General features: G+C 51.8%; 4 protein-coding genes across 13 annotated transcripts in view; 3 read left to right on the top strand and 1 right to left on the bottom strand.

Moving 5' to 3' along the window:
- Positions 1 to 740: 740 nt before the first annotated feature.
- Odf3b (outer dense fiber of sperm tails 3B) lies at positions 741 to 3869 on the top strand. Of its 6 annotated transcripts, XM_008834779.2 has the most exons (6): positions 741 to 2029; positions 2214 to 2417; positions 2641 to 2745; positions 2859 to 2980; positions 3212 to 3352; positions 3492 to 3846. In XM_008834779.2, the coding sequence occupies exons 1-6, from the start codon at positions 1921 to 1923 to the stop codon at positions 3570 to 3572; spliced, it is 762 nt and encodes a 253-aa protein (XP_008833001.1). In that variant the 5' UTR covers positions 741 to 1920; the 3' UTR covers positions 3573 to 3846. The 6 variants fall into 6 exon arrangements, with proteins under 6 accessions (XP_008833001.1, XP_008832998.1, XP_008833000.1 ...); XM_008834776.2 differs by having other exon boundaries at positions 2859 to 3352; positions 3492 to 3869; XM_008834778.2 differs by having other exon boundaries at positions 3212 to 3859.
- Positions 3870 to 3988: 119 nt separating this feature from the next.
- Positions 3989 to 7484, top strand: Tymp (thymidine phosphorylase). The gene is made up of 10 exons (XM_029564352.1): positions 3989 to 4096; positions 4282 to 4482; positions 4616 to 4818; positions 5266 to 5364; positions 5722 to 5851; positions 5972 to 6090; positions 6477 to 6639; positions 6746 to 6976; positions 7080 to 7220; positions 7311 to 7484. The coding sequence occupies exons 2-10, from the start codon at positions 4290 to 4292 to the stop codon at positions 7466 to 7468; spliced, it is 1437 nt and encodes a 478-aa protein (XP_029420212.1). The 5' UTR covers positions 3989 to 4096; positions 4282 to 4289; the 3' UTR covers positions 7469 to 7484.
- Positions 7485 to 7561: 77 nt separating this feature from the next.
- On the top strand, positions 7562 to 9526 carry LOC103735487 (protein SCO2 homolog, mitochondrial). Of its 3 annotated transcripts, none has more exons than XM_008834773.2 (2): positions 7562 to 7620; positions 8695 to 9526. In XM_008834773.2, exon 2 carries the CDS (start codon positions 8708 to 8710, stop codon positions 9482 to 9484), a length of 777 nt encoding a protein of 258 aa, XP_008832995.1. In that variant the 5' UTR covers positions 7562 to 7620; positions 8695 to 8707; the 3' UTR covers positions 9485 to 9526. The 3 variants fall into 3 exon arrangements, with proteins under 3 accessions (XP_008832995.1, XP_017654099.1, XP_029420216.1); XM_017798610.2 differs by having other exon boundaries at positions 7595 to 7643; XM_029564356.1 differs by lacking the exon at positions 7562 to 7620 and adding an exon at positions 7682 to 7915.
- Positions 9527 to 9595: 69 nt separating this feature from the next.
- Ncaph2 (non-SMC condensin II complex subunit H2) overlaps positions 9596 to 21652 on the bottom strand; it is a 20754-nt gene continuing 8697 nt past the window's right edge. The window contains exons 2-20 of one of the 3 annotated variants that reach the window (XM_008834766.1): positions 21037 to 21138; positions 17137 to 17192; positions 16937 to 17021; positions 16792 to 16860; positions 16615 to 16694; positions 16334 to 16527; positions 15908 to 15991; positions 15230 to 15315; positions 11912 to 11983; positions 11545 to 11611; positions 11306 to 11413; positions 11145 to 11198; positions 10920 to 10990; positions 10747 to 10840; positions 10579 to 10650; positions 10418 to 10473; positions 10237 to 10338; positions 9986 to 10135; positions 9596 to 9919 (exon numbers count right to left, since the gene is read on the bottom strand). In XM_008834766.1, the coding sequence (XP_008832988.1) occupies positions 9779 to 9919; positions 9986 to 10135; positions 10237 to 10338; positions 10418 to 10473; positions 10579 to 10650; positions 10747 to 10840; positions 10920 to 10990; positions 11145 to 11198; positions 11306 to 11413; positions 11545 to 11611; positions 11912 to 11983; positions 15230 to 15315; positions 15908 to 15991; positions 16334 to 16527; positions 16615 to 16694; positions 16792 to 16860; positions 16937 to 17021; positions 17137 to 17192; positions 21037 to 21138 (1743 nt within the window). In that variant the 3' untranslated portion in view covers positions 9596 to 9778. The remainder of the gene's footprint in view (positions 9920 to 9985; positions 10136 to 10236; positions 10339 to 10417; positions 10474 to 10578; positions 10651 to 10746; positions 10841 to 10919; positions 10991 to 11144; positions 11199 to 11305; positions 11414 to 11544; positions 11612 to 11911; positions 11984 to 15229; positions 15316 to 15907; positions 15992 to 16333; positions 16528 to 16614; positions 16695 to 16791; positions 16861 to 16936; positions 17022 to 17136; positions 17193 to 21036; positions 21139 to 21652) is intronic. The other 2 variants (XM_008834767.1, XM_029564351.1) reach the window with 2 other exon arrangements.

Here is a 21652-nt window from a genome sequence, read left to right as displayed (position 1 = left end):
CAGTTCTAAGGAATCCAATGCCCTCTTCGGGCCTCTTCCAACATTTTCTTCTTTATAGGTTTTTACTTTTCTCCCTTTACCAAGCTCACTGGAGTATATTTTTGAAAATAGGCATTTATCATTTCTGCTGCTTTGCTTGTGTTAGTACCTTTTTGTCTTATTGTCGTTGGATTTTATTTTGTTGTTGTTGTTGTTGAGTCAGATCTATGTAGTGTTGATTGGGGTTGAGATCCTCCTGCCTTGACTCCCTACATGTTGGGACTATAAGCCTATTCCACTGTTTCATTCTTTTAGGTATTTTCTTTTTCTGTTTGTAAAATGTATTCTAAGGGTTTGTTTTTTTTTTTAATGATCTTCATTAATGGGGTTGTCTGGGGCTGAAGAGATGGCTCAGCAGCTGGGATTCCATTCCCAGCACCCACATGGCAGCTGACAACTGTATGTAACTCCAGTTCCAGAGGTTCTGAAACCCTCTTCTGGTCTCCATGGTGACTGCAAACACATGGTGCACTTACATAGATGAAGGCAACACTTGGCACATAAAAATAAAACTTTTTTAAAATGGGGTTATCTAGCTGGGTGTGGTGACGCATGCTTTTAATCCCAGCACTCGGGAGGCAGAGACAGGATGATCTCTGTGAGATCTAGGCTAGCCTGGTCTACATAGTGAGTTCCAGGACAGCTGGGGCTACAAAGAGACCCTGTCTAAAAAAAAAAAAAAAAAAAAAAAAATGGGGTTATCTTACCGCTATAATTTTTTTTTCTGAATACAACTTCAACTATAGCCTATAGTCAGATGTAGAGTCTACTTCTACAGTGTTTTATATAGTTTGCAACCAGATTTGAGTTTCTCATTCTGAAGTTTTCTAAAGTAATTGCAAAGTACTTGTTTACTTTTTACTTTTTTACACTTTAAAATGTGTGTTGGATTGTGATCAAATAATATGTTTAGTCTACCTCTTTATTCAACTTGTATATTTATTGGCTTAGCCTGGGTACAATCCTTAGCATCTGGGCCGGCCACCTCGTGCCTGCCCGCGCAACAGTGCTCGGCACTGACGACGCCCGGATCTGCTCCATCTACGGCCGCCTGCGCCACTCAGCGCCCTTCCTCACCCCGGGACCGGGTCAGCACCCTGGGACTCAGGTCTCCTCGACGTGGAGCTGCCTCCGGGGAGGCCCGGCTGGGAGCCTCCCACCCGACTAACCACGGTTAGTTTTTGAAAATATTTCATAGACATGTAATTGAATTGAGCTTGCCATGGTATTCCTTTCTGCCCACACTTATTTTTTGACTGCAGGTTTTTCTAATTCTGAAGTGGACGCACTGAAGGGTGGGCTTAAAGGATAAGGCCAGTTTCTGATCATAGCACAGCCTTATGTCCAGTAAACACAGAGCAGAGGCAAGTCAGCGATACTGCTGGAGGCTGGGAGGGTGGGGCCAAGCTGTCGGGCTGGTTGCCAGGAAGCAAAACGGGACATAATAGGGTCTAGGAGTTTGGGGGTAGGGTTGTCTGACCACCCAGCTTTGCTTCCCCAAGCGGGAACCACCACAGCCGGTCAGAATATCTCCAGACCTTCCCTTGGCACAGCCGGGGCCCCACAAGCCCATCCCCAGGGCATTCTTCGCCAACGCTGTTCAAATCCCCTCCCCACCCTAAAACTCCAGGAAACTCCCTTTCCAATTTCTGGGTCCACAGCTATTGACACCCTTGGAATAGGAGGCAGGAGACTGCCTCAGAGCTTGTTCCGGCCCAGTGCCAGCCTGGGAAACTGTTTGTTTTCCCGGTGCCCAGGGATACGCAATGGGCCCTAGGCCCGGGCTCTCAGTCCTGCTGGTCCTGAGCCGAGCGTGGAAAGTGGGTCTTCTGCGAATTCTGTCCACAGGTGCTGCAAGCCGCAGGCGCCTCCGCCGGTGCCATGGGCTCAGAAGGCTGGGTCGGCACTTGGCGACCTCATCGGCCCCGCGGCCCCATCGCAGCGCTCCACAGAGGCCCGGGGCCCAAATACAAGCTGCCGCCGAACACCGGTAGCAGGGCGGACGCCTGGGAGGAAGTGGGAAGGTGGGACAGCGCTGTGGGCCTGGAGTCCAGGGCTGGGGGGCTGTGCCCAGATCAAAGAGCGAGGCCGAAAGACGAAACGGTGAGCAGGCAGAGGGGCTTGCGGCTGCAGCCGCTGGGCAGGGCGGGTCGTGACGCCGAACCACTCGGCAGGCTACATCCTGCACGACCCGTCTCGGCCACGCGCCCCCGCCTTCACCTTCGGCACGCGCCTCGCCACGCAGCAGACATCCTGTGGCCCCGGGCCCGGCCACCTGGTGCCAGCCGGCATGACAGTGCGAGGCACCGACGGCGCTCCGGCCTACTCCATCTACGGCCGCCTGCGCCACTCGGCGCCCTTCCTCACCCCGGGACCGGGTCAGCACCCTGGGACCCGGGTTTCACCGAAATGGAGCTACTTCCGGGGAGGCCGGGCCGGGACCCTCCAGCCTGACCCCAAACCCGAGGAGCCTCCCACCCGAACCCAGACCCCCGAACCCCACCGTGACTCCAATTTCCCTCTACCACCAAGACCCCAGCCTGTGTCCCCCGTACCCCATCCCACCCCAGTTCTGGCCCACACTCTTGGTCCATCCCATAGGCAGGTACTTCCCAGAACGTGCGGGAAATGCGACACACCCTAGCGCTCCGCGCCATACCATCGCTCCACGAAACTGGGGCGTTCTCTCAAAGCAGGAGACCCCAGGTGAGGCCAGAAAGGCTCAATCTGGCACTAGGGACCTGCCCAGCCCGGACCGGGGATCCCCTATAAAAGCTGTGTGGCTGCCCTAACTTGACTTCTTCCTGGCTCCCCCTCAGGCCCCGGGTCCTACACTGTGCCTTCGCTCTTAGGCCCGCGTGTCATAGGCAAAGTCTCAGCCCCAACATACTCCATCTATGGCCGCAGCGCTGTGGGCAGCTGCTTCGAGGACCTCAGCAAGGTGGGGAAGGGTCTGTTCGCTGAGCATCCCGGGTGGTCTAAGGGGGTCAGCAGCCGGAAATGGGAATGGTGGCGAACACCTGGTGTTACTGGGGACGCTGAGGCAGGAGGGTTGCGAGTTCGAAGCCGGTCTGGAGTACACAGTGAGCGCCTAGCTCAAAACAAAAGGGGGACGGGCAGTAGTCCACGAGGAACGGAGGCTGGCCCCAGCACCTTTCCTACCTTCCTACAGACCCCAGGCCCCTGCGCCTACCATGTGGTGAACCCTGGGGTCTACAAGGCCCGAGCCCCCCAGTTCACCATGCTGGCACGGACTTCACTGCCTCAAGACAGCACTTTAAATCCAGGACCCGCGGCTTACAACGTGGACGAGGTGGTCTGGAATGCAGGGCCATGGGGCAGGGGCAGGGGTTCTGAGGTCCGAAATATGAGTCGGGGTCCCTGGGGAATAAGAGCCATGAGAAGCCCAACACCAGGCTCTGCAAGGTCAGCTAAATCTCCTGGGCCCGCAGCACCGGAAGCCACGAGGCTGGAGCTTCGGGATCCGGCACTCAGACTACCTAGCCCCAATGATGACTTCCATGGACAACTGACGCCGGGCCCGTCGGCACTTACTGGCCCACCGCTGTTTGCTTAAAAGCTTCCGAAGCCAGTCTTGTGTGTGTGTCTCTCTGCTGGGTGGGCAAGGCTGGGGAGCAAGGACGGAGTGCGAGCGTGGGAGCCTCCTAGCGGTGTCCGAACTGGAGACAGTGTTCAAGCCTAGAGATCTGTCAGAGGGTAGGGCAGAGGTGCTCTGAACCCAGATTCCAAGACCCCAGCCAGCAAAGGAAGTGGGCAAAGCGGACTCGGGTCAGGAGTACCCTCACCCTCGAGGTCCCGGAATCAGAGACTTCCGCAATTGGCCACAAAGTCTCAGGCAGGGCGTAGCTGGGGTGGTGATTGGCCTGACTTTGGCAAGTGCCGCCTACCCAGGCCACCCTACCTGCCGACTGTCGTTGGACTACCGCTGCCAGTGACCAGTCTGCTCTGCACCTACTGGCTCCACGCGTGGCTGTGGGCTACTCGGTTGGAACGAAGCCAATTCTGGGGAACTGGTGAAGGGCGCTGAATTGAATAGGTACGGACCTGGGGGTCAAGTTGTGAGGCCAAGAAATGGAAGCCAGCCTGGGGAGGATGGGGAGGGAGCAAACACAGAGCAGTGATGAGCACCGAAGACACAGGTGCAAAGTTGGGGGAAGTGTCCATGGTTTCAGGAACATGGGGGGGGGCACAAGTTCCAGGCTTGTCTCAATTCTCCCACAGGCTGAGCAATGGCAGCCTCAGGGACACCACCCCCATCCACTCCAGAAGCAGCTGGTGCCCTCTCAGGGAAAGAGAGTGGGGAGCCCAAACAGCTCCCAGAGCTGATCCGCATGAAGCGAGATGGAGGTCGCCTGAGCGAAGCAGACATTAGGGGCTTTGTGCAGGCTGTGGTGGATGGAAGTGCACAGGACACACAAATCGGTGTGTGGGCAGCCCTAACCTGGACCTTGACCCCAACTGCCCTATAGACACCTGCCCTCAAGGATCCACAGCACCCCACTACCATTACTATTCCCATGCTGTGTGAACATGTCCTTCATGTGTCCATACTTAGGAGCCATGCTCATGGCCATCCGGCTGCAGGGCATGGACCTGGAGGAGACATCTGCACTGACTCAGGCTCTGGCCAAATCTGGACAGCAGTTGGAGTGGCCGGAGGCCTGGCACCAGCAACTTGTGGATAAACACTCCACAGGCGGCGTGGGTGACAAGGTCAGCCTGGTCCTGGCACCTGCCCTGGCTGCCTGTGGCTGCAAGGTTAGCAACTACCACCTCTCCAAATCTTTGACCCATTCACAGACAGTTCCCACTCTCAAGCCTGACCCAGAGCCCTCAAAGATGAGACCCAGGCTTGCCCTATCCCCCAGTACAGATCAAGTACCAATACAGAATGCAGCCTCCTCTGCCCCCTCTATACCCACCGGTACTCTCAAGCAAAGAGCTGGGTCCTTCTCTCTCGTCCCTCAGACGTGTGTCCCCAGAGGAGTGCTAGCTCCTATTCCGCTGACAAATCATTCCCCATCCAGCACAATTTGTTTTCCTTTCCACTAATTGGGCACCTACTTTAACTACTTAAAATACTTTTAATATTTTAAAATATTACAACTGCTAAAAAAATTAATTTTAGCTGAAGAACTTACCAGAAGAGCTGATGTGGGGAATAAGGGGAACTGTGCAGGGACAGTCAGTATCCCTGTTTACTAGGTGCCAATGATCAGTGGACGTGGTTTGGGACACACAGGGGGTACATTGGATAAGCTGGAGTCTATTCCTGGGTTCAGTGTCATCCAGAGCCCACAACAGGTACAGATGGGCCACTGACTGATCACTGATCTGGGTTGAAGGAAACACTGCCATAATTATGGGATGATCACCAAGTTATTTATAAGGGTCACTAATGAGAATGTTGACTATTCTAAAGGTCACTGATAGTAGATTGGGTCAGAGTCATCAAGAGAACTTTGATCAGGATCATTACTGGGGAATGGGTGGAAATCACTGATAGACTGCTAATCATTAACGTGCCATACACTAATCAGGTTCTTAGGTGGGTCAGAGTCATCAGAATCATTCACAGGTTCCTTATACTCACTGGTTATGTTTTGAACCTTTGCTGAGTCTGTGGTTAATGCTCAGAGGTCACTGGGGGTGTCTGAGCAGATGCTGCTGCTACTGGAGCAAGTGGGCTGCTGCATTGTGGGCCAGAGTGAGAAACTAGTTCCTGCTGATGGAATCCTGTATGCTGCACGAGATGTAACAGCTACTGTGGACAGTGTGTCACTCATTACAGGTGACCTGATAAGGGGGTACCCTAATACACAATCCACTAGGCAGCACGACCCCTATCACAGGGGCAACCACTCTTGACCCAAGGCAGCATCCCTTGGAATGATGTCTCTGTCCTCCACAGCCTCCATCCTCAGTAAGAAGGCCGTGGAGGGACTGTCCACTCTGGTGGTGGACGTTAAATTTGGGGGGGCTGCAGTCTTCCCAGATCAGGAGCAGGCTCGAGAGCTGGCAAAGACGTTGGTGAGCCCCTGTACTGGGCCTCTGGCCTTTCTATGGGGGGGGGGGAATCTCCCCATACTAACCCCCACCTTCTCTCATACTCCATCCTGCCTCTGCCCACTCAACAGTCCTGCTAGAACCCAACTGGCAGTCCCTCCCTCCAGAACACCTACCCTACCCAATCATGGTTGTCCTGACCTTGGGCCCCTGGGAACACCCCCCCCCCCCCGTACACTTCTCCATTGGTGGCAAAGACAAGAGCCTCCTGATGGCCAGTTGAGATCTGGCAGTGCTGGCTCCTGGTCTCCACCCCAAGCCTTTTTTGACACCCTAAGGGACTAGCCATCCAGGTGCAATAAAGGTGGGGTTTGGTAAAGCTGGCTGGACACTGAACAGTGTCATCCCAGGTTAATGTAGGAGTAAGCCTGGGGCTGCGGGTGGCCGCAGCGCTGACCACCATGGACAACCCCCTGGGCCGCACCGTGGGCCACGTGCTGGAGGTGGAAGAAGCGTTGCTTTGCCTGGATGGTGCGGGGCCGCCAGACCTGCGGGACATGGTCATTAGGCTAGGTGAGGGAGGCACGAAAAGGCATGGAAGATTAGGGCCACAAATCTGTAGACCGGTTGGGTGCCCAGAGCCCCAGCAGTTCCTGAGCTCTGCCCCACCCGCCAGCAGGAGGCGCCCTGCTTTGGCTCAGCGGACAAGCAGAGACCCAAGACCAGGGCGACGCCCGGGTGGCTGCAGCCTTGGACGACGGCTCAGCGCTAGGTCGCTTCCAGCGGATGCTTGCGGCGCAGGGCGTGGACCCCGGCCTGGCTCGAGCACTGTGCTCCGGAAGTCCCACGCAACGCCGCCAGCTACTGCCCCACGCCCGGAAGCAAGAAGAGCTGCTCGCACCCTCGGACGGTGAGGCTGGATATCCCGGGCACCCGGCTCCCTTTCCTCCCGGTTCTGCTCTTCTCCGTACCCCCGGCTCCAGCAACTCCCCAACGCCCGCCCTCTCCCGCAGGCACTGTGGAGCGCGTCCAGGCGCTGCCACTCGCCCTGGTGTTACACGAGCTCGGGGCCGGACGAAGCCGAGCGGGTCAGCATATCCTGCCCGGCGTGGGCGCCGAGCTGCTGGTCAACGTGGGTCAGCGGCTGCGCTGCGGTAAGCACCGCCCGGAAACCTAGACACCCTACCCGCCCCCCCCGCCAGTCGCTCGCTGTGACCTGGGTAATAACTTCCGTCACGCCGCAGGGACGCCCTGGCTCCGCGTGCACCTGGACGGCCCGTCGCTCAGCGGCCCCCAGCGCCGTGCCTTGCAGGGGGCGCTCGTGCTGTCGGACCGCGCGCCTTTCGCGGCTCCCTCGCCCTTCGCGGAGCTGCTCTTGCCTCCGACCACCTCGCGACCCTGAGTCAGGACTAGGGCAGCTGGGGTAGGTACTCGGGGAGGGTGGGCGTACGCGCTAGGGGGCGTCGCCGGGCGGGACGCAGCGCATACGTAACTTCCGCAACCACGGTACGCACGCGCGCTCCACATTGGGAAAGTGGTGGTGAGCTGAATTCGGTCTGTCTGGCACTCTGATTCGGGTACGGGGGGGGGGGGGGGGGACGACACGGGGACAGGGACTGGTGCTGCTACCGATTTCACCTTGCGGTGGTCCTGGGATAGTTCTAGAGAAGTGCCAGACTGAAGCCCACGGCGAAAGTTCACTGCCTTCCCCTTTAAGGTGGAACCGGTGGCTCATGAGTTAGTTGTTCCAGACCTCCCCTTGCCAAAGGCCCAAGCCCTCAAGGGACAGTACAAAGGCGGCGAGGCAAGGGAAGCAGGACTACCGGGAGGAGCAGGATGAGGCCGCCAGGCAAGTGCAGACATGTCTGCACAGGATTAAGGCTGGACACATACGCAGATAACGCGGGGGCCGGGATCACTATGGCGTTTGCAGCACAGGTTTTTCGCTGAACCTTGGAAGTCAGAGCCAGCCCTAAAGTAGCATTACCCTTGAAGGTCGTAAGCCAGAGTATCCACCTCCTCCCTTCAAAAAATGGATTTACTGTAAATGGACACATGTGCTCAGCACTCCAGGCAAAACGTTAGAAATGCTTCCAGGCAACAAGAGGAAAGACCGGCTGCTGAGGGGCACGATCCCCACCGGATGGGCTGAGACTTGAGGCTCCCAGGTTAAAGGAACTAGGAATGATAGGTGTGGACCAAGCCAGATGTAGACATTCGGTGCCATCTAAGCTGGAGCTTGATGTATGAGGTGGAGTTCTGAGTTTCGATGAGATGCAGACAGCTAATTAACAGCCTGAATGGGGTGGCTAGTTTCTCCAGCAGTGGAGGCCTTTTTTTTTTTTTTTCCTTAATGTGAGTGTATTGCCTGCATGTATGTAGATGCACCCCTGTCGTGCAATGCCCACAGAGGTCAGAAGAGGGCATCGGATTCCCCTGGAACTGGAGTCACCATAGATTGTCTAGATTGTCAGCTGCCATGTGGGTGCTGGGAACAGAACTCGGGTCCTCTGTAAGAGGAGCCAGTGCTCTTGACTGCTGAGCCATCTCTCCAGGCTACGCCCCCGCCCCCCCAATACCTTTTTGTCTGCTCTTTTCTGACCTATGGTACCTTTGTTTTTTTACCAGGAGCTTCAGGTCCATGCTGCTGCTAACTCTTGGCCCTAGAGTTTGGCCCAGGCTCTCTCAGCTCAAACCTGGAGTCCTCCTTAGGAGCTCAGGAAGTGAAACCTTATATGTAAAGTCCCGGTGCTTGTCAGGGCAGGGGCAGCCCCAAGGCCCTGGGCTACGAACTAGGCTGCTGGTCACTGCCTTGTTTGGGGCTGGGCTGGGCTGGGCATGGTTGGAGGCCAGAGCTGAGAAGGAACGGTGGCGGCAACAGCAACGAACAGAGGCCCTGCGTCAGGCTGCTGTGGGTCAGGGCAACTTCAGCCTACTAGACCACCAAGGCCAGCCTCGGTGCAAGGCTGACTTCCGAGGTCAGTGGGTGCTGATGTACTTTGGATTCACTCACTGCCCTGATATCTGCCCTGATGAGCTAGAGAAGCTGGTGCAAGTGGTGCAGCAACTAGAGGCAGAACCTGACCTGCCCCTAGTGCAGCCTGTCTTCATCACTGTGGACCCTGCACGGGATGATGTGGCAGCCATGGCCAGGTATGTGCAGGACTTCCACCCAAGACTGCTGGGTCTGACTGGTTCTGCAGAACAGGTGGCCCAGGCTAGCCGTAGCTACCGTGTATACTACAGTGCTGGCCCCAAGGATGAGGACCAGGATTATATTGTGGACCACTCCATTGCCATCTACTTGCTCAACCCAGATGGTCTCTTCACTGACTACTATGGTCGGAGCAGAACAGCAGAACAGATTGTAGACAGTGTGCGGCAGCACATGGCTGCTTTCCACAGCACTCTGCCCTGAATCACTTCTACCCGGGACCCTGTCATTAAATGGATATACTTATCTGTGTGTGTGTGTGGTTCTGTACCCACAGCCAATGGAGGACGGGAACACAGGGGCCATACAACTTTCTTCACTACGTAGAACAGGCACTTTTTTTTTAACGGTTTCTTTGGGCAGGTGGGTGGGATGACAATATCACTTTATTCGGCTGGGCCAGCTAGAAGGCAGCTCTGGAGTAAATGGCCCCTCGGCACACCAAGGGCACAAGACTTCAAGGTGTACACACCTTCCACCTGTCTCAGTGCTCTCCATTCAAGGCTGGGCCATGGAGGGGGCTGTATAGGTCTGAAAGCGCATGTGTGCTCGCTGGTGCGTGAGCAATCTCAGGGACATGGTGTCCACAGCTGCCTCCAGTCCTGGCTGCTGGGTGATCTCCACCGTATAGTCATTAGCCTGTGGGGACAAGGCATCAGTGGGATCCAGGGCTGTTTTCCCTCCCATATATTCCAGGCCACTCACCAGCTGCAGGGAAGCCAGCATGGAACGACACACCTCAAAGGCAGGCTTCCCGGCTACAAGCTCCGCAAAGGGACACCATTCATTGAGCCTGGAGAACCGTGAAACCAACTGGTCCCCATAGGTGTGGATATCAAAGGGCACATGCTGATCCTGCGTAGGGGAAAGATGTTAGCTCTGGTGGAAAGGTTGCCCTAGACAAATCCCAGACTGGTGGTAGGTGGCTATAGTTCCCAAATAGCATCATGCCTCACCTGCTCCTGGAGCAGGGGCTGGATGGTATCCTCCCAGTCTCTGATGCGTTGGCTCAGCCCTGTCTCCTGGACAAACTTCTGGGAGGTGGCAATGAAGAGTTCCTATGGGAGGACAGTGGTTCTTCCGTATGCAAGGGGCCAGGATGCCCCCCACAACTCCCACCCTCTGACCCAGACCTACCACATTCCTTCGGACCAGCTCCTCATATCTCAGGGACTCTGGCATAGCCTCTGTATCTGGAAAGGGCCAAGAATGAGTTATTGCTGGTATAAGGCCACACACGCTCCCCTCCTGCAGCTCCTGCTCTCAGCACACTCCAGCAACTGCTCATCCAGACCTACCTAGGTCAGCAGCTTCCCCAGGCTTTGTCCCTTCAGGTTCCACATACTCCTCAGGCTCTAGAAAGTCATCTGCTGAGACATGGGAGAGGCAGCCACAGGTAGCTACTCAGCCAGCAGCAGGTGCTGAGAGCTCTAACCCCCCATCCCATCCCTGTAAAAGGCACATACCTGCCACCCCCAGGTCTTCTAGGGAATCTTCCAAGCGATCCTCTTCTGCAGGCCACAGATCCTCCTTGGCCCTGGGCACCCATCGCTCAGCCACCTGTCTAGAGAGCATCTGTGAGGACACTCATCTTCCAGACCCTGTGGGGGTCCCAGACCTCAGTACTATGGATACTTGCTTCACGTCTCTGTAGCTTTCGAAGGGTCTCCAGCTGCTCATTCACGTGCTTCCAGTACAGGACTTCCATATCTGTAGACAAAGACTTTATGAGGGGTTCCCCCATCCAGCCCAGACTCACACCAGTCCACCAAGGACTTCAAGTGACCCTAGCAAGGGGAAGAGAAGTTGGGAGAGACAGACAAAGACTATCTTCCCTGAAAACGTGCATAGGACCCAGCCTCACCAGCAAAGGTTGGGCCCTTTCGTCGAGGCCTCCTGCTGTCAGCATGGTCAGCATCTGTGAGACAACGATCAGCAGGAACCAATCCAAAGTTCCACAGGAAAGGGACTACTCACAACACCCAGGCAAAAGCATGTGCCACCCTAACCCACACACCCACTCACAGGCAGCCAGGTACCACTGGTGGAAGTCTTGCAGTTTGGTGGCTCCCTTCCTCTTGCGCTTCTGTCCTGGAGCCTCCTCCAGACAGGGGGGCACAGAGTATGGCTTACCTGGAGCCAAAGAGGGACTGCCTCAAGAGCAGCCACGGTATGGAGACACAGCCTACCACAACTCCATTACCTCGTAACCCAGCAACCCTGGCCAAGGCGGGCATGAGTGAGGTGTTCCCCCACCTACTTACCTTTCTTGAAGGGCTTAGAGTCCAAGGAGTCAAAAGGGTCCAGACTCTGCCAGGGGTCTGGGGTCTCCTGTGCACAGAATACAAGCAGAAGATGAGGGGGGTGGGGCTGGGCTTATGTCTTCTCTCCCAGAGCTGTCACAAGTATAGTGACAGCTTAGGATCACAGAGAACAGTAGCCCAGAACTTTATGGGAGGGGCCTTTAATTTCTAGAAAAAAAAAGATACCCTGAAAAAGTGCAAATATGAAGGGCCAGACTCTGAGCTTAGGAACTGAGGCTCCAAAGGGTGGCAGGGCCAAAGACAAGACAGGTGAAGACCTTGCACATACCCTTTCTGCCAGGGAGTTCGGAGCCCTGACATCTCTCACCTTCAGCCAGGACACAGGCTCCCGGGCTCCCTCTCGTTCCCGCAGCATGTATTTCCTTGGCAAGGCGGCACTCTGCAAAGAAATAGCCCACAAGATCTCTTCTCCTGCCCTCTGATCACCCAAGGTTCTTAGATCCCAGAAGTTCTGCCTTGGCCCACATCAAGAACCTGGGAAGGGCCCATTTGGAGCCTAATTCAAGGATTAAGAAGTAAAACAAAACCCTAAGGAGGGGCTGAGAATATAGCTCAGTTGGCAAAGTGCTTGCCATGCAAGCATGGGAAGCTGAGTTTAATTCGTAGCACCCATGTTAAACCAGGTGTGGTGATGCTTACTTTCATCCCAGTATTGGGGAGGCGGCAACAGGCAGCTCTTTGGGAGTTCACTGACCAGTCTAACCTAATCAGTGAGCCCCCAGAAAGACCCTGCCACAAAAAAAAAACAAAGTAGGGGGCTGGAGAGATGGCTCTGCAGTTAAGTGCTTGCTGTTCTTGCAAAGGGCCTACGTTCAGTTCCCAACATCTACATAGAGGTTTACAACCATTTGTAACTCCAGTTCCAGAGGATCTGACGTCCTCGTCTAAACTCTGTGGGTACCAGGTATGCATGTGGTGCACAGACATACAGGCAGGCAAAACATTCATACACATAAAAATAAATAAATCTTGGGGGCTGGAGAGATGGCTCAGCGGTTAAGAACACTGGTTGTTCTTACAGAAGACCCAGGTTCAAATCCCAGCACCCACATGGCAGCTAACAACTGTCCGTAACTCCCGTTCCAGGGGATCCGACAGCGTCTTCTGTCCTCCATGGGCAATGCACGACATGGGTGCACTTATCTACACGCAGGCAAAACATGCATACACATAAAATAAAAATAATAAATAAAAATATTAAAAAAGAAGACATTTGGATTATCATATTTACATCTACAGTCAATATTTTTTAAAAATTAAATAAATAAATAAATCTTTTAAAAAAGAAAAGGCAGGCAGCTCCTGAGGAACAAGACCTAAGGTTGACTTCTGGCCTCCATATACACCCATACATACAGATGCAAACAAACTTCAGAGCACACACTCAAACTAGCCATCATGGAAGACATTTTCTGTTCTTTTGTTTTTGTTTTTTTTTCAGATAGGTTCTCACTATATAGCACTAGCCGAACACAGAGATTCACCTGCCTCTACCTCCTGATTAAAGGTATGCGCTGCCATGCCTGGAGGAGACATTTTCTTTGTTTTTAATATTTTATTTTTATGTGTATGAGTGTATTGCCTTCATGTAGGTAGGTGCACCCATGTTGTGCAATGCCCTCGAAGGTCAGAAGAGGTTGTTGGATCCCCTGGTTGTTAGTTGCCATGTGGGTGCTGGAATCAAACCCAGGTCCTCTGCAAGAGCAGCCAGTGCTCTTAACCACTGAGCCATCTCTCCAGCCCTGACATTTTCTTTAAAAGCACAATATTGTCAGGGATGTGGCTCATACTGAAGTGCTTGGCTAGCATGTGCAAGGCACTAGTTACAATCCATAGATATATATAAATAAGAAAACAAACAAATGAGAACATGATAGCCAGGCATGGTGGCTCACACCTGTCTCAACACTTGGAAGACTGAGGCAGAAAGATCACATAAGTTCAAGGCTAGCCTGGGACACATAGTGAGACCCTGTCTCCAAGAAACAAAATAATAGTATCTACCCTGAACTAATAAATGTTAACGTTTCCTTCTGAATACATTAGATTGGTTTTGTAAGATTTTTTTTCCTTTTTCCATTTTTCATGTGTGTATGTATGTTGTGTGTAGTCACACGTGTGTGGGTGCATGTCCATGAATGTACCCATGCATGCAGAGGTCTGAGATTGATGTTGAGAATCAACCTCAATTGCTCTTCTACCTTATTCACTGAGGCAGAGACTTAGTTAAAGTCAGAGCTTGCCCACATGGCTAGTCTTGTTAGCCAGCTTGCTCTGAGTATCCTGACTCTGATTCCTGGGGCTGGAATTACAGGTGCACTGCTACACCACCAGCATTTATATGGGTTTCTGGGGATCTGAACTCTAGTCCTCAGGTCCTCATGGTTACACATAGCCAAGTGCCACTGATCCATCACCCCAACCCCCTAATTTTTTTGTCTTTAAGACAAGCTCTCAATTTGTAGCCCAGGCTGGCCTAAAACTCTTCACAATCCTATCTTGGCCTGCTGAGTATGGGAATTATAAGCATGAATGACCATGCCTGATTTTATTTTTTTTAATATTTTATTTATTTTTAATTTGGGGGAAGGTGAGACAGGGTCTCCCTATGGCCCCAGCTGGCCTCTAAGTTGCTATGTAGACCAGGCTGGCCTTGATATCCACCTGCTTCTGCCTCCCAAGTAATGGGACTAAAGGTGTGTGCCACCATGCCTGGCTTATTTTTTTTTTTTAATTATGTATATGTGAGTGAGTGCAAGTGCCCATGGAGGTGAGAGGTTGGATCTCCCTTAAGCTGAAGTTAGAGGTGTTTGTGAGCTGCCTGACATGGGTGCTAGGAACCAAACTCAGATTATCTGCAAGAGCAGTAAGCACTCTTAATAACTTAGCCATTTCTCCAGCTCCCTGATTTTGTAATTTGTATTTATTTATTTGTATTGCAGTGCTAAAAATTAAACTCAGGGCTTCTCATAGGCTAGGCTAGTATTCTATCACTCAACTACATCTCCAGCCTCAAGATTTTTTTGTTATTAGTTGCTTTTAATAAATTAGCATTTCTTGGGGCTGAGAGATGGCTGAGCGGTTAAGAGCACTGACTGCTCTTGCAGAGGACCCGGGTTCTATTCCCAGCACCCACATGGCAGCTACGAACAGTCCTTAACTCCAGTTCCAGGGGAATCCGAAGCCCTCTTCTGACCTCCACAGCATTGCACGACACGGGTGCACTTACATACATGCAGGCAATACACCCATACACATAAAATAAAAAATAATAGATAAAATATTTTTAAAAGGTTTGGTTGGCCAGGTGTGGTGGCACATGCCTTTAGTCCCAGCATTAAGAGGCACAGGCAGGAAGACCTCTGTTAGACTGAAGCAAGCCCAGTCTACATAGCGAGTTCCAGGCCAACTGGGGATACAGAGAGATTCTGTCTCAAAAAAAAAAAAAAAAGTCTGGCTGAAGGATGGCCAGGCTTCTGATAAGGATATACAAAGACTAGGGCAATGGGACAGACACCAATGTGCCAGGAGCCAAGGTCATGACACTGATGTCTCCACATAACAGCAATTCTGTCCCAGAACGGGGCTCGCCCCATTGACAACTTGAGCATCGCTAGTGTCCCACCTGCTGCGGGGTCCCGGGCTCTGCAGGCTCTAGAGCAGCCTCCACATCTTCTGCATCCTCATCTCCACCACTGAGCACTGGGCCTTCTAGAAAAGTGTTTGGGCAAGAACCAAGAAACCAGTCAGCCCCAATGAGACTGGAGGCCAAACAGTAGATGGGGCTCCCATATGGAGGGGGCCAGGTTGTCCATGGCCAACTCCAGAAGAGTTGGACAGGTCACTCTCTCTTTTTAGCTTCACACTTTAACATGCAGAAAATCCAACAGGGCCTTGTGCTCGCTTCTTCATACTGGCAAGCTTTGCTTGGTTTATCTTATTTCCTGGCAAATATTTATATACTTACTGATTTATTTATGCTGGGGACTGAATCCTGGGTGTTAAGCTAAGAAGCACTCTACCTGAGCTATAGCCCAGGCAGATATTCTTTATGTTGCCATCTGCATATACCCAAAGGAGACCCAGGAGGGAAGATCTCAGTGAGGATGGGGCCCCAGCACAGCCAGCCAGTGTAAGGCTGTATCTGCTACCATTATGTCTTGCTCCCCACAGCCCAATGAGCAAGGAGCAGGCAAGATAGGCTAGGGAAGCTGAGAGCATCTAAGATCAGAGTTCAACCTAGCTTTGCCTCCCTGGTCTCCTCCTCAGCCCTGTTAGAACCAACAGTGAGCTGTCTTCTCACCTGGCTCTTGGGAAATGCTGAGTACAGGAACAGGACTCCCACATCTAGAGACTTCCATTGGCTGCTCTTCAGCACCCTCATGATCTGGATGGATATGGAACATGATATCAGTCCCACCCCCAGAAATTCCCTACTGGTACCCAAAGAGCCTTTCTAGAAGGCAGAACCCAGCAGGCCCCAAGCCTGGGAATGAGGAGAGGTTCAGGTGTCAGGCCCATACTGATGCCAGCTGTGACCTTGCTGGCTGGCAATCAAGGCACAGTGAAGATGAGAGGAAAAGCTTAGCTAACCTATCTAAAGTAGAAGAGGTGCTAGAGTGAAGCAGCCTCTAAGACTAGAAACGGTGAGCACAGGGTACCCAGCAGCAGTCCCCTAAAAGACCTCCTACAACTTCCTTCCCGCTAAGCCCCACATCCAAGCCCTTACCCTTCTGGCTCCTTGGCATGGGGTACATGTTCACAGGCTCCACAGGACACACATCCACAGACTCCACAGGGCACATATCTATAGGCTCCATGGGACACATGCCTACTGGCTCCAACATGAAGGCCCCTCTGGGGTGGGGAGTGCACGTATTCATCCTAAAATCCTTCCGGCTGGCCAAGACCTCACCCTGACAGCTGTGTTGACAAAAACACGCTCACTACAAAGACCCTTCCCAGACAGTCCTCCTCCCCCTCCCCCCCATGCTAGCTTGGGGATTGTACCTATACAAGGGGCAGCTATTCTTTTCCACTTCATCAGGGGCCACCAGGGCCATGGGCAGGAGGGGAATGATGAGCAGTTCCTGGGGAGGGGGAGGAAGAGAAGAAGCTCTACATTCCACATGGATCAGTCCCCAAGAAGCCTGCTACCTCTACCCCCAAAAGGGCCAGAACACTCACACTGGGTGCCTGGTCATTCTTTAGATCCACATTAGCTCGAGAGTCAGGGAAGTCATCCAGTGACAGGAACTGTAGGAGACAGCAAGTGCTCATGGGAGCAGAGCCCAGCAAACACCCACAGTAGAGGCCATGTGCCCCAACTCACCTCATCCTCTGCTTCAGGGGGCACCCCTGAGTTGGCAGCCCCGCTGGTTCCATCTTCCTGTACTAAAGAGAGCTGCTTGGCTCGCCTGAGAGAGTAAAACATCCTGTGAGTATCCTAGGAGGCTGCAGGGGTCTCACAAGCTGTGAGGACATCACCGAGAAGATGAAGGCCTCTGCATCCTGGTCACCTCTAATACTCACCTCTTGCCAGAGATAAAGTCCAGAGCCTGGTAGACCAGTGAATAGAGGTACTCCACCTGGCAACCATAAGTAGGCAGTGAGGATGTGAAAAGGAGGGGCCCACCCAAAATGGTCCTGTGAGCCTACCCTAAGGCGTTCCGTACTAGTACTAGAAGCTGGTGCATACCAAGGTCTAGCTATCACCTCCAAACTTCTACACAAGCCCAGCCAGTTTTACAAGTAATTCTCACTGTCAGAGTGATGGCATACACCTATAATTCTAGCATTTGGGAGGCTGAAGCAGGAGGATCATCATGAGTGAGTCCACCCTGAGCTACATAGCCAGCCTGGGTTATAGCATGAGATCCTGTCTTAAAAACAAAACAGGGGCCGGGTGTGGTGGCACACGCCTTTAATCCCAGCACTCAGGAGGCAGAGGCAGGTGAGTTCAAGGCCAGCCTGGTCTACATAGTGAGTTCCAGGACAGCTGGGGCTACAGGGAGACCCTGTCTCAAAAAGACCAAAAACAAAAACAGAAACAAAAAACAAAACAACAAAAAATTTTTGACAAGCCTGCCCCAACACTTAGAAGCCAGAGGCAAGATCCTGTCTCACACAAAAAAAAAAAAAAAAATGAGGAGGGGGAGGCTAGGGAAATTGTTTAGTAAGTAAAATGCTTACTATACAAGCATAAGAACCTGAGTTCAGATCTCTGACTCATGTAAATTGGACACAGCCAAGCATGATGATGCACACCTTTAATCCTAGATCTCTGTGAGATCTAGGCCAGCCTGGTCTACACAGAGAGTTCCAGAGACCCTGTCTCAAAAAACCCCCAAAACATGGGGGTGCAGAGATGGCTCAGCCATTAAGAGTACTGGCTGCTCTTGCAGAGGGTTCGATTCCCAGCACTCACATAGCAGCTAACAACTATCCATAACTCCAGCTCCAAGGAATCCAACACCCTCTTCCGCATTGGATAACATGGGTGCACTTACGTACATGTAGGCAATACATTCATACACATAATTAAAAATAAATATTTAAAAACAAAAAACAAAATAAAAGATAAAGGGTGTGGTGGCATTCATCTATAATCCCAGCGCTGGGGCAGGAAGAGAAAGGCAGATCCTGGTCTTTGCTGGCCAACCAGTCTAGCTATAACAGTAAACTATAGGTTCAGTGAGAGACCATGTCTCAAAAAATAAGGTGAATGTTTTAGAGAGATAGTTCAGTGGTTAAGAACATTTCCTGCCCTTCCAGAGGACCTGAGTTTAGATCCATGTCAGGCAAGTTTCAGCTCCAGGGATCCAACTCCCTCTGCTGGTTTCCATAAGCACCCACACATACATATACATATACATAAACATATAAATTTAAAAAAACTTTTTTTTTTTTGTCTTTTTGAGACAGGGTCTCCTTGTAGCCTCAGCTGTTCTGGAACTCATCGTGTGGACCAGGCTGGCCTCAAACTCACAGAGATCCACCTGCCTCTGCCTCCCGAGTGCTGGGATTAAAGCCGTGCACCACCACACCTGGCAAAAAACCTTTTAAAAATTGTGGAGAAGCAATTAAGAAGACATCCCTACATCAACTTTTGGCTTGCACATATGGGCAAGCACTCATGTGCCACATGTGCAGACGTGCACGCACGCACACACACACAAATAATTCTCTGGCTAGGGAGATGGTTCCATCAGTAAGTGCCTGATGTGCACCAAGTTCAGATCCCCAGAACCCATGTAAAAAGCCAGGCACGGCAGTGGACGCCTGTAATCCCAGCCTTGGGGAGAGTTGGGGAAGCAGAGACAGGAGGATCCCTGCAGCCAGCTGGCCAGCCAGCCTTGCAGACTCAATGAGCTTCAGGTTCAGTGACGGATCTTGTCTCATAAAAATAAAAGTGAAGGCCAGGTGTGATACTTACATCTTAGCACTCGGGAGGCAGAGGCAGACAGATCTCTGAGTTCAAGGCCAGCCTGGTCTACATAGCAAGTTCCAGACCAGCTGGGGCTAGAGACAGTTTTTAAAAAAAAGTGGAGAGCAATCAAATAAAGATACCTAACATCAACTTCAGACCTCCACAATCGTGAACAATGTGTGCACACACCCCACATATACAAATACCATACACACAAAATAAGTAATTCTCAAGTCAAATTAGTAGTCTCATCACAATTATTTCAATAGCTATGGTTTCTATTTCTCTTCTCTGTTCCATATTCCACACAGCCTACACGCATGGCCTCCATAACACAGGGCATAGTTATGTCACCATGGGTACCTACTGTATGTTTTAGGCAGCCTTTGGCACAGGCACTGTAAACCAGGCCCCTCACACATAATAATAACCACTGCTCTTTTGTCCAGTTCCCATCAGTGCCCTCAGGCCAACTGAAGCTCCTACTAACCTACTACCCCATTCACAGGAGGGTGCATAAGCGAGTCTCTGATAGCCCTGTTACAACTTAAGCTATGACAGGTCTTTCATTTGCTTCAAAGAACCAGAGTTCCCATCACTGGAGTGAGAGTTGGAGTTTTTCTAGATGTTGATAATATAGTATGACCACCCACCTGTGGAAGGGAAGGTTCAGCTTATGCACATACCACCTCTGAGCTACAGATAAGTATATACATAGGGGACAACAGAGCTCACAGCACACCTGATCCTCTCTTCCCAGTCATTTTATTATTTATTTATTGTAGTGCTAGGGCGCATACCCAGGGCACTATGGATGCTAGTCAAGTGCTATAAAACTGAGCTATGCCACTAGCCTGGCCATACTATTTGTGTGTGTTTTGTATATGTGTTCATATTGTATATGTGTGCAGTGTGGAGGTGGGGGTTGTGCCTGCACACATACAGCTGGGCGTGTACATGTCCGCACACATGTGAAAGTAAGAGGACAACCTTAGGCATCTTCTTTGATTGTTCTCCACCTTATTTTCACTGAACCAAGAGCTCAATGATTAGCTAGGCCAGCTGGCTAGTGAGTTCCAGGAATCCACACATCTCTATGCCATAGTACTGGGATTACAAATGCATACTGCTGCACCTGGCTTTTTATGTGGGTGCTTGGGATCCAAACTCAGTTCCTCATGGTTGCTCAGCAGACATTTACCAACTGAGCCATCTCCCTAGCCCCTGGCCATGCCATTTTAAACCAGTTTAGCAGGGCATAATGGCACATGCCTGTGATCTAACCAATTGAGAGGTGAAGGCAGGAAGATCAGGGATTCAAGGAAGCCTGGACTACATGAGAGCCTGCCTCAAAAACAAATAAGAGGACTGGAGAGATGGCTCAGCGGTTAAGAGCACACACTGCTCTTGCAGAAGACCAGAGTTCAGCTCCCAGCACCCAAGTCAGACAGCTTACAACTGCCTATAACTCTAGCCCCAGGGGATCAAGTCAGACAGCTTACAACTGCCTATAACTCTAGCTCCGCAGGCACCTATACTCATGTGCACATACCCCCACACAGATACAGATACAGACACAGACACACAGGCATACACACAATTAAAAATCTTAAACAGGCTGGGAATGTAGCTCAGTTGGTAGAGCACTTGCCTAGTGTGCACAAAGCCCTGGGTTTAACCTCCAGCACCAAATAACCTGGGCATGGTGAGTCACACCTGCATAATATCAGCACTTCAGGAGACAGGAGGATCAAAAGTTCAAGGTCATCCTCCAAAGCTACATATAAGGTTCAATATTAGTCTGGGATACATGAGATGCATCTCAAAAAAACAAACAATAAACTCATTTACCTTTGGCACTGAAAGTTGTTAAGAAATCATGAGTGTGGCCTACAATGCTGGTAGGTCACAGATAGACGAGCACTGCCACTGTCCCAGAAAGACAGCTGACCATGGTCCCACTCAACAGTAAAGCACAAAGAGCAGAAGTCTGTGGAGCCCACCTTTTTACTGTAGACACAGGCTGAGCCCTGGATCAGTAGTGCTGCCTCAATGAAATTCATTGTGGTTTTGCCTTCATCAAAAGAAATGCAGATCTGGTCCAGCTGCAAAAAAGGACATCAGTGAGCCAGGCTCAGTGGGCATACCTGGGATCCCAACAGTTAGGAGGCTGAGGCAGGATTATAAGTTCAAGGTCTGCCTAGGCTACATAATGAGACCCTATCTCAAAGAAAAGATAGGGACACCTGTGCAGGAGAAGCCAAGGCCAACTCTTTTATGCTTACTTCCTCTGAGACTTAGTACTTTGGAAGAGGGAAACCCCCAGAAGTCACTAATCATAATTGGCCAGAGTTGCATACCAGTTCTCATCAGCACTCCACACTGCACCCACCCAGGTCAAGAGAAACTGGGATAGACTACAGCAAAAAGACCCCTTACATTGAGAGGATGAAAAGGAAACCAAAACACCAGGCGTGGTGGCACATGCCTTTAGTTCCAGCACTCGAGAGAAAGAGGCAGGCAGAGCTCTGTGAGTTCAAAGCCAGCCTGGTCTATGTAATAAGTTCCAGGCCAGCTGGGGCTACAGGGAGATCCTGTCTTGACAAGACCAAAAGGGGG

The sequence above is a fragment of the Nannospalax galili genome, unplaced genomic scaffold (genome assembly GCF_000622305.1).
Source record: "Nannospalax galili isolate Female #2095 unplaced genomic scaffold, S.galili_v1.0 scaffold237, whole genome shotgun sequence".
Classification (NCBI taxonomy): Eukaryota; Metazoa; Chordata; class Mammalia; order Rodentia; family Spalacidae; genus Nannospalax; species Nannospalax galili.
Note: the sequence above shows the minus strand (reverse complement) of the source record. Positions and strands in the feature narration are given on the sequence as shown.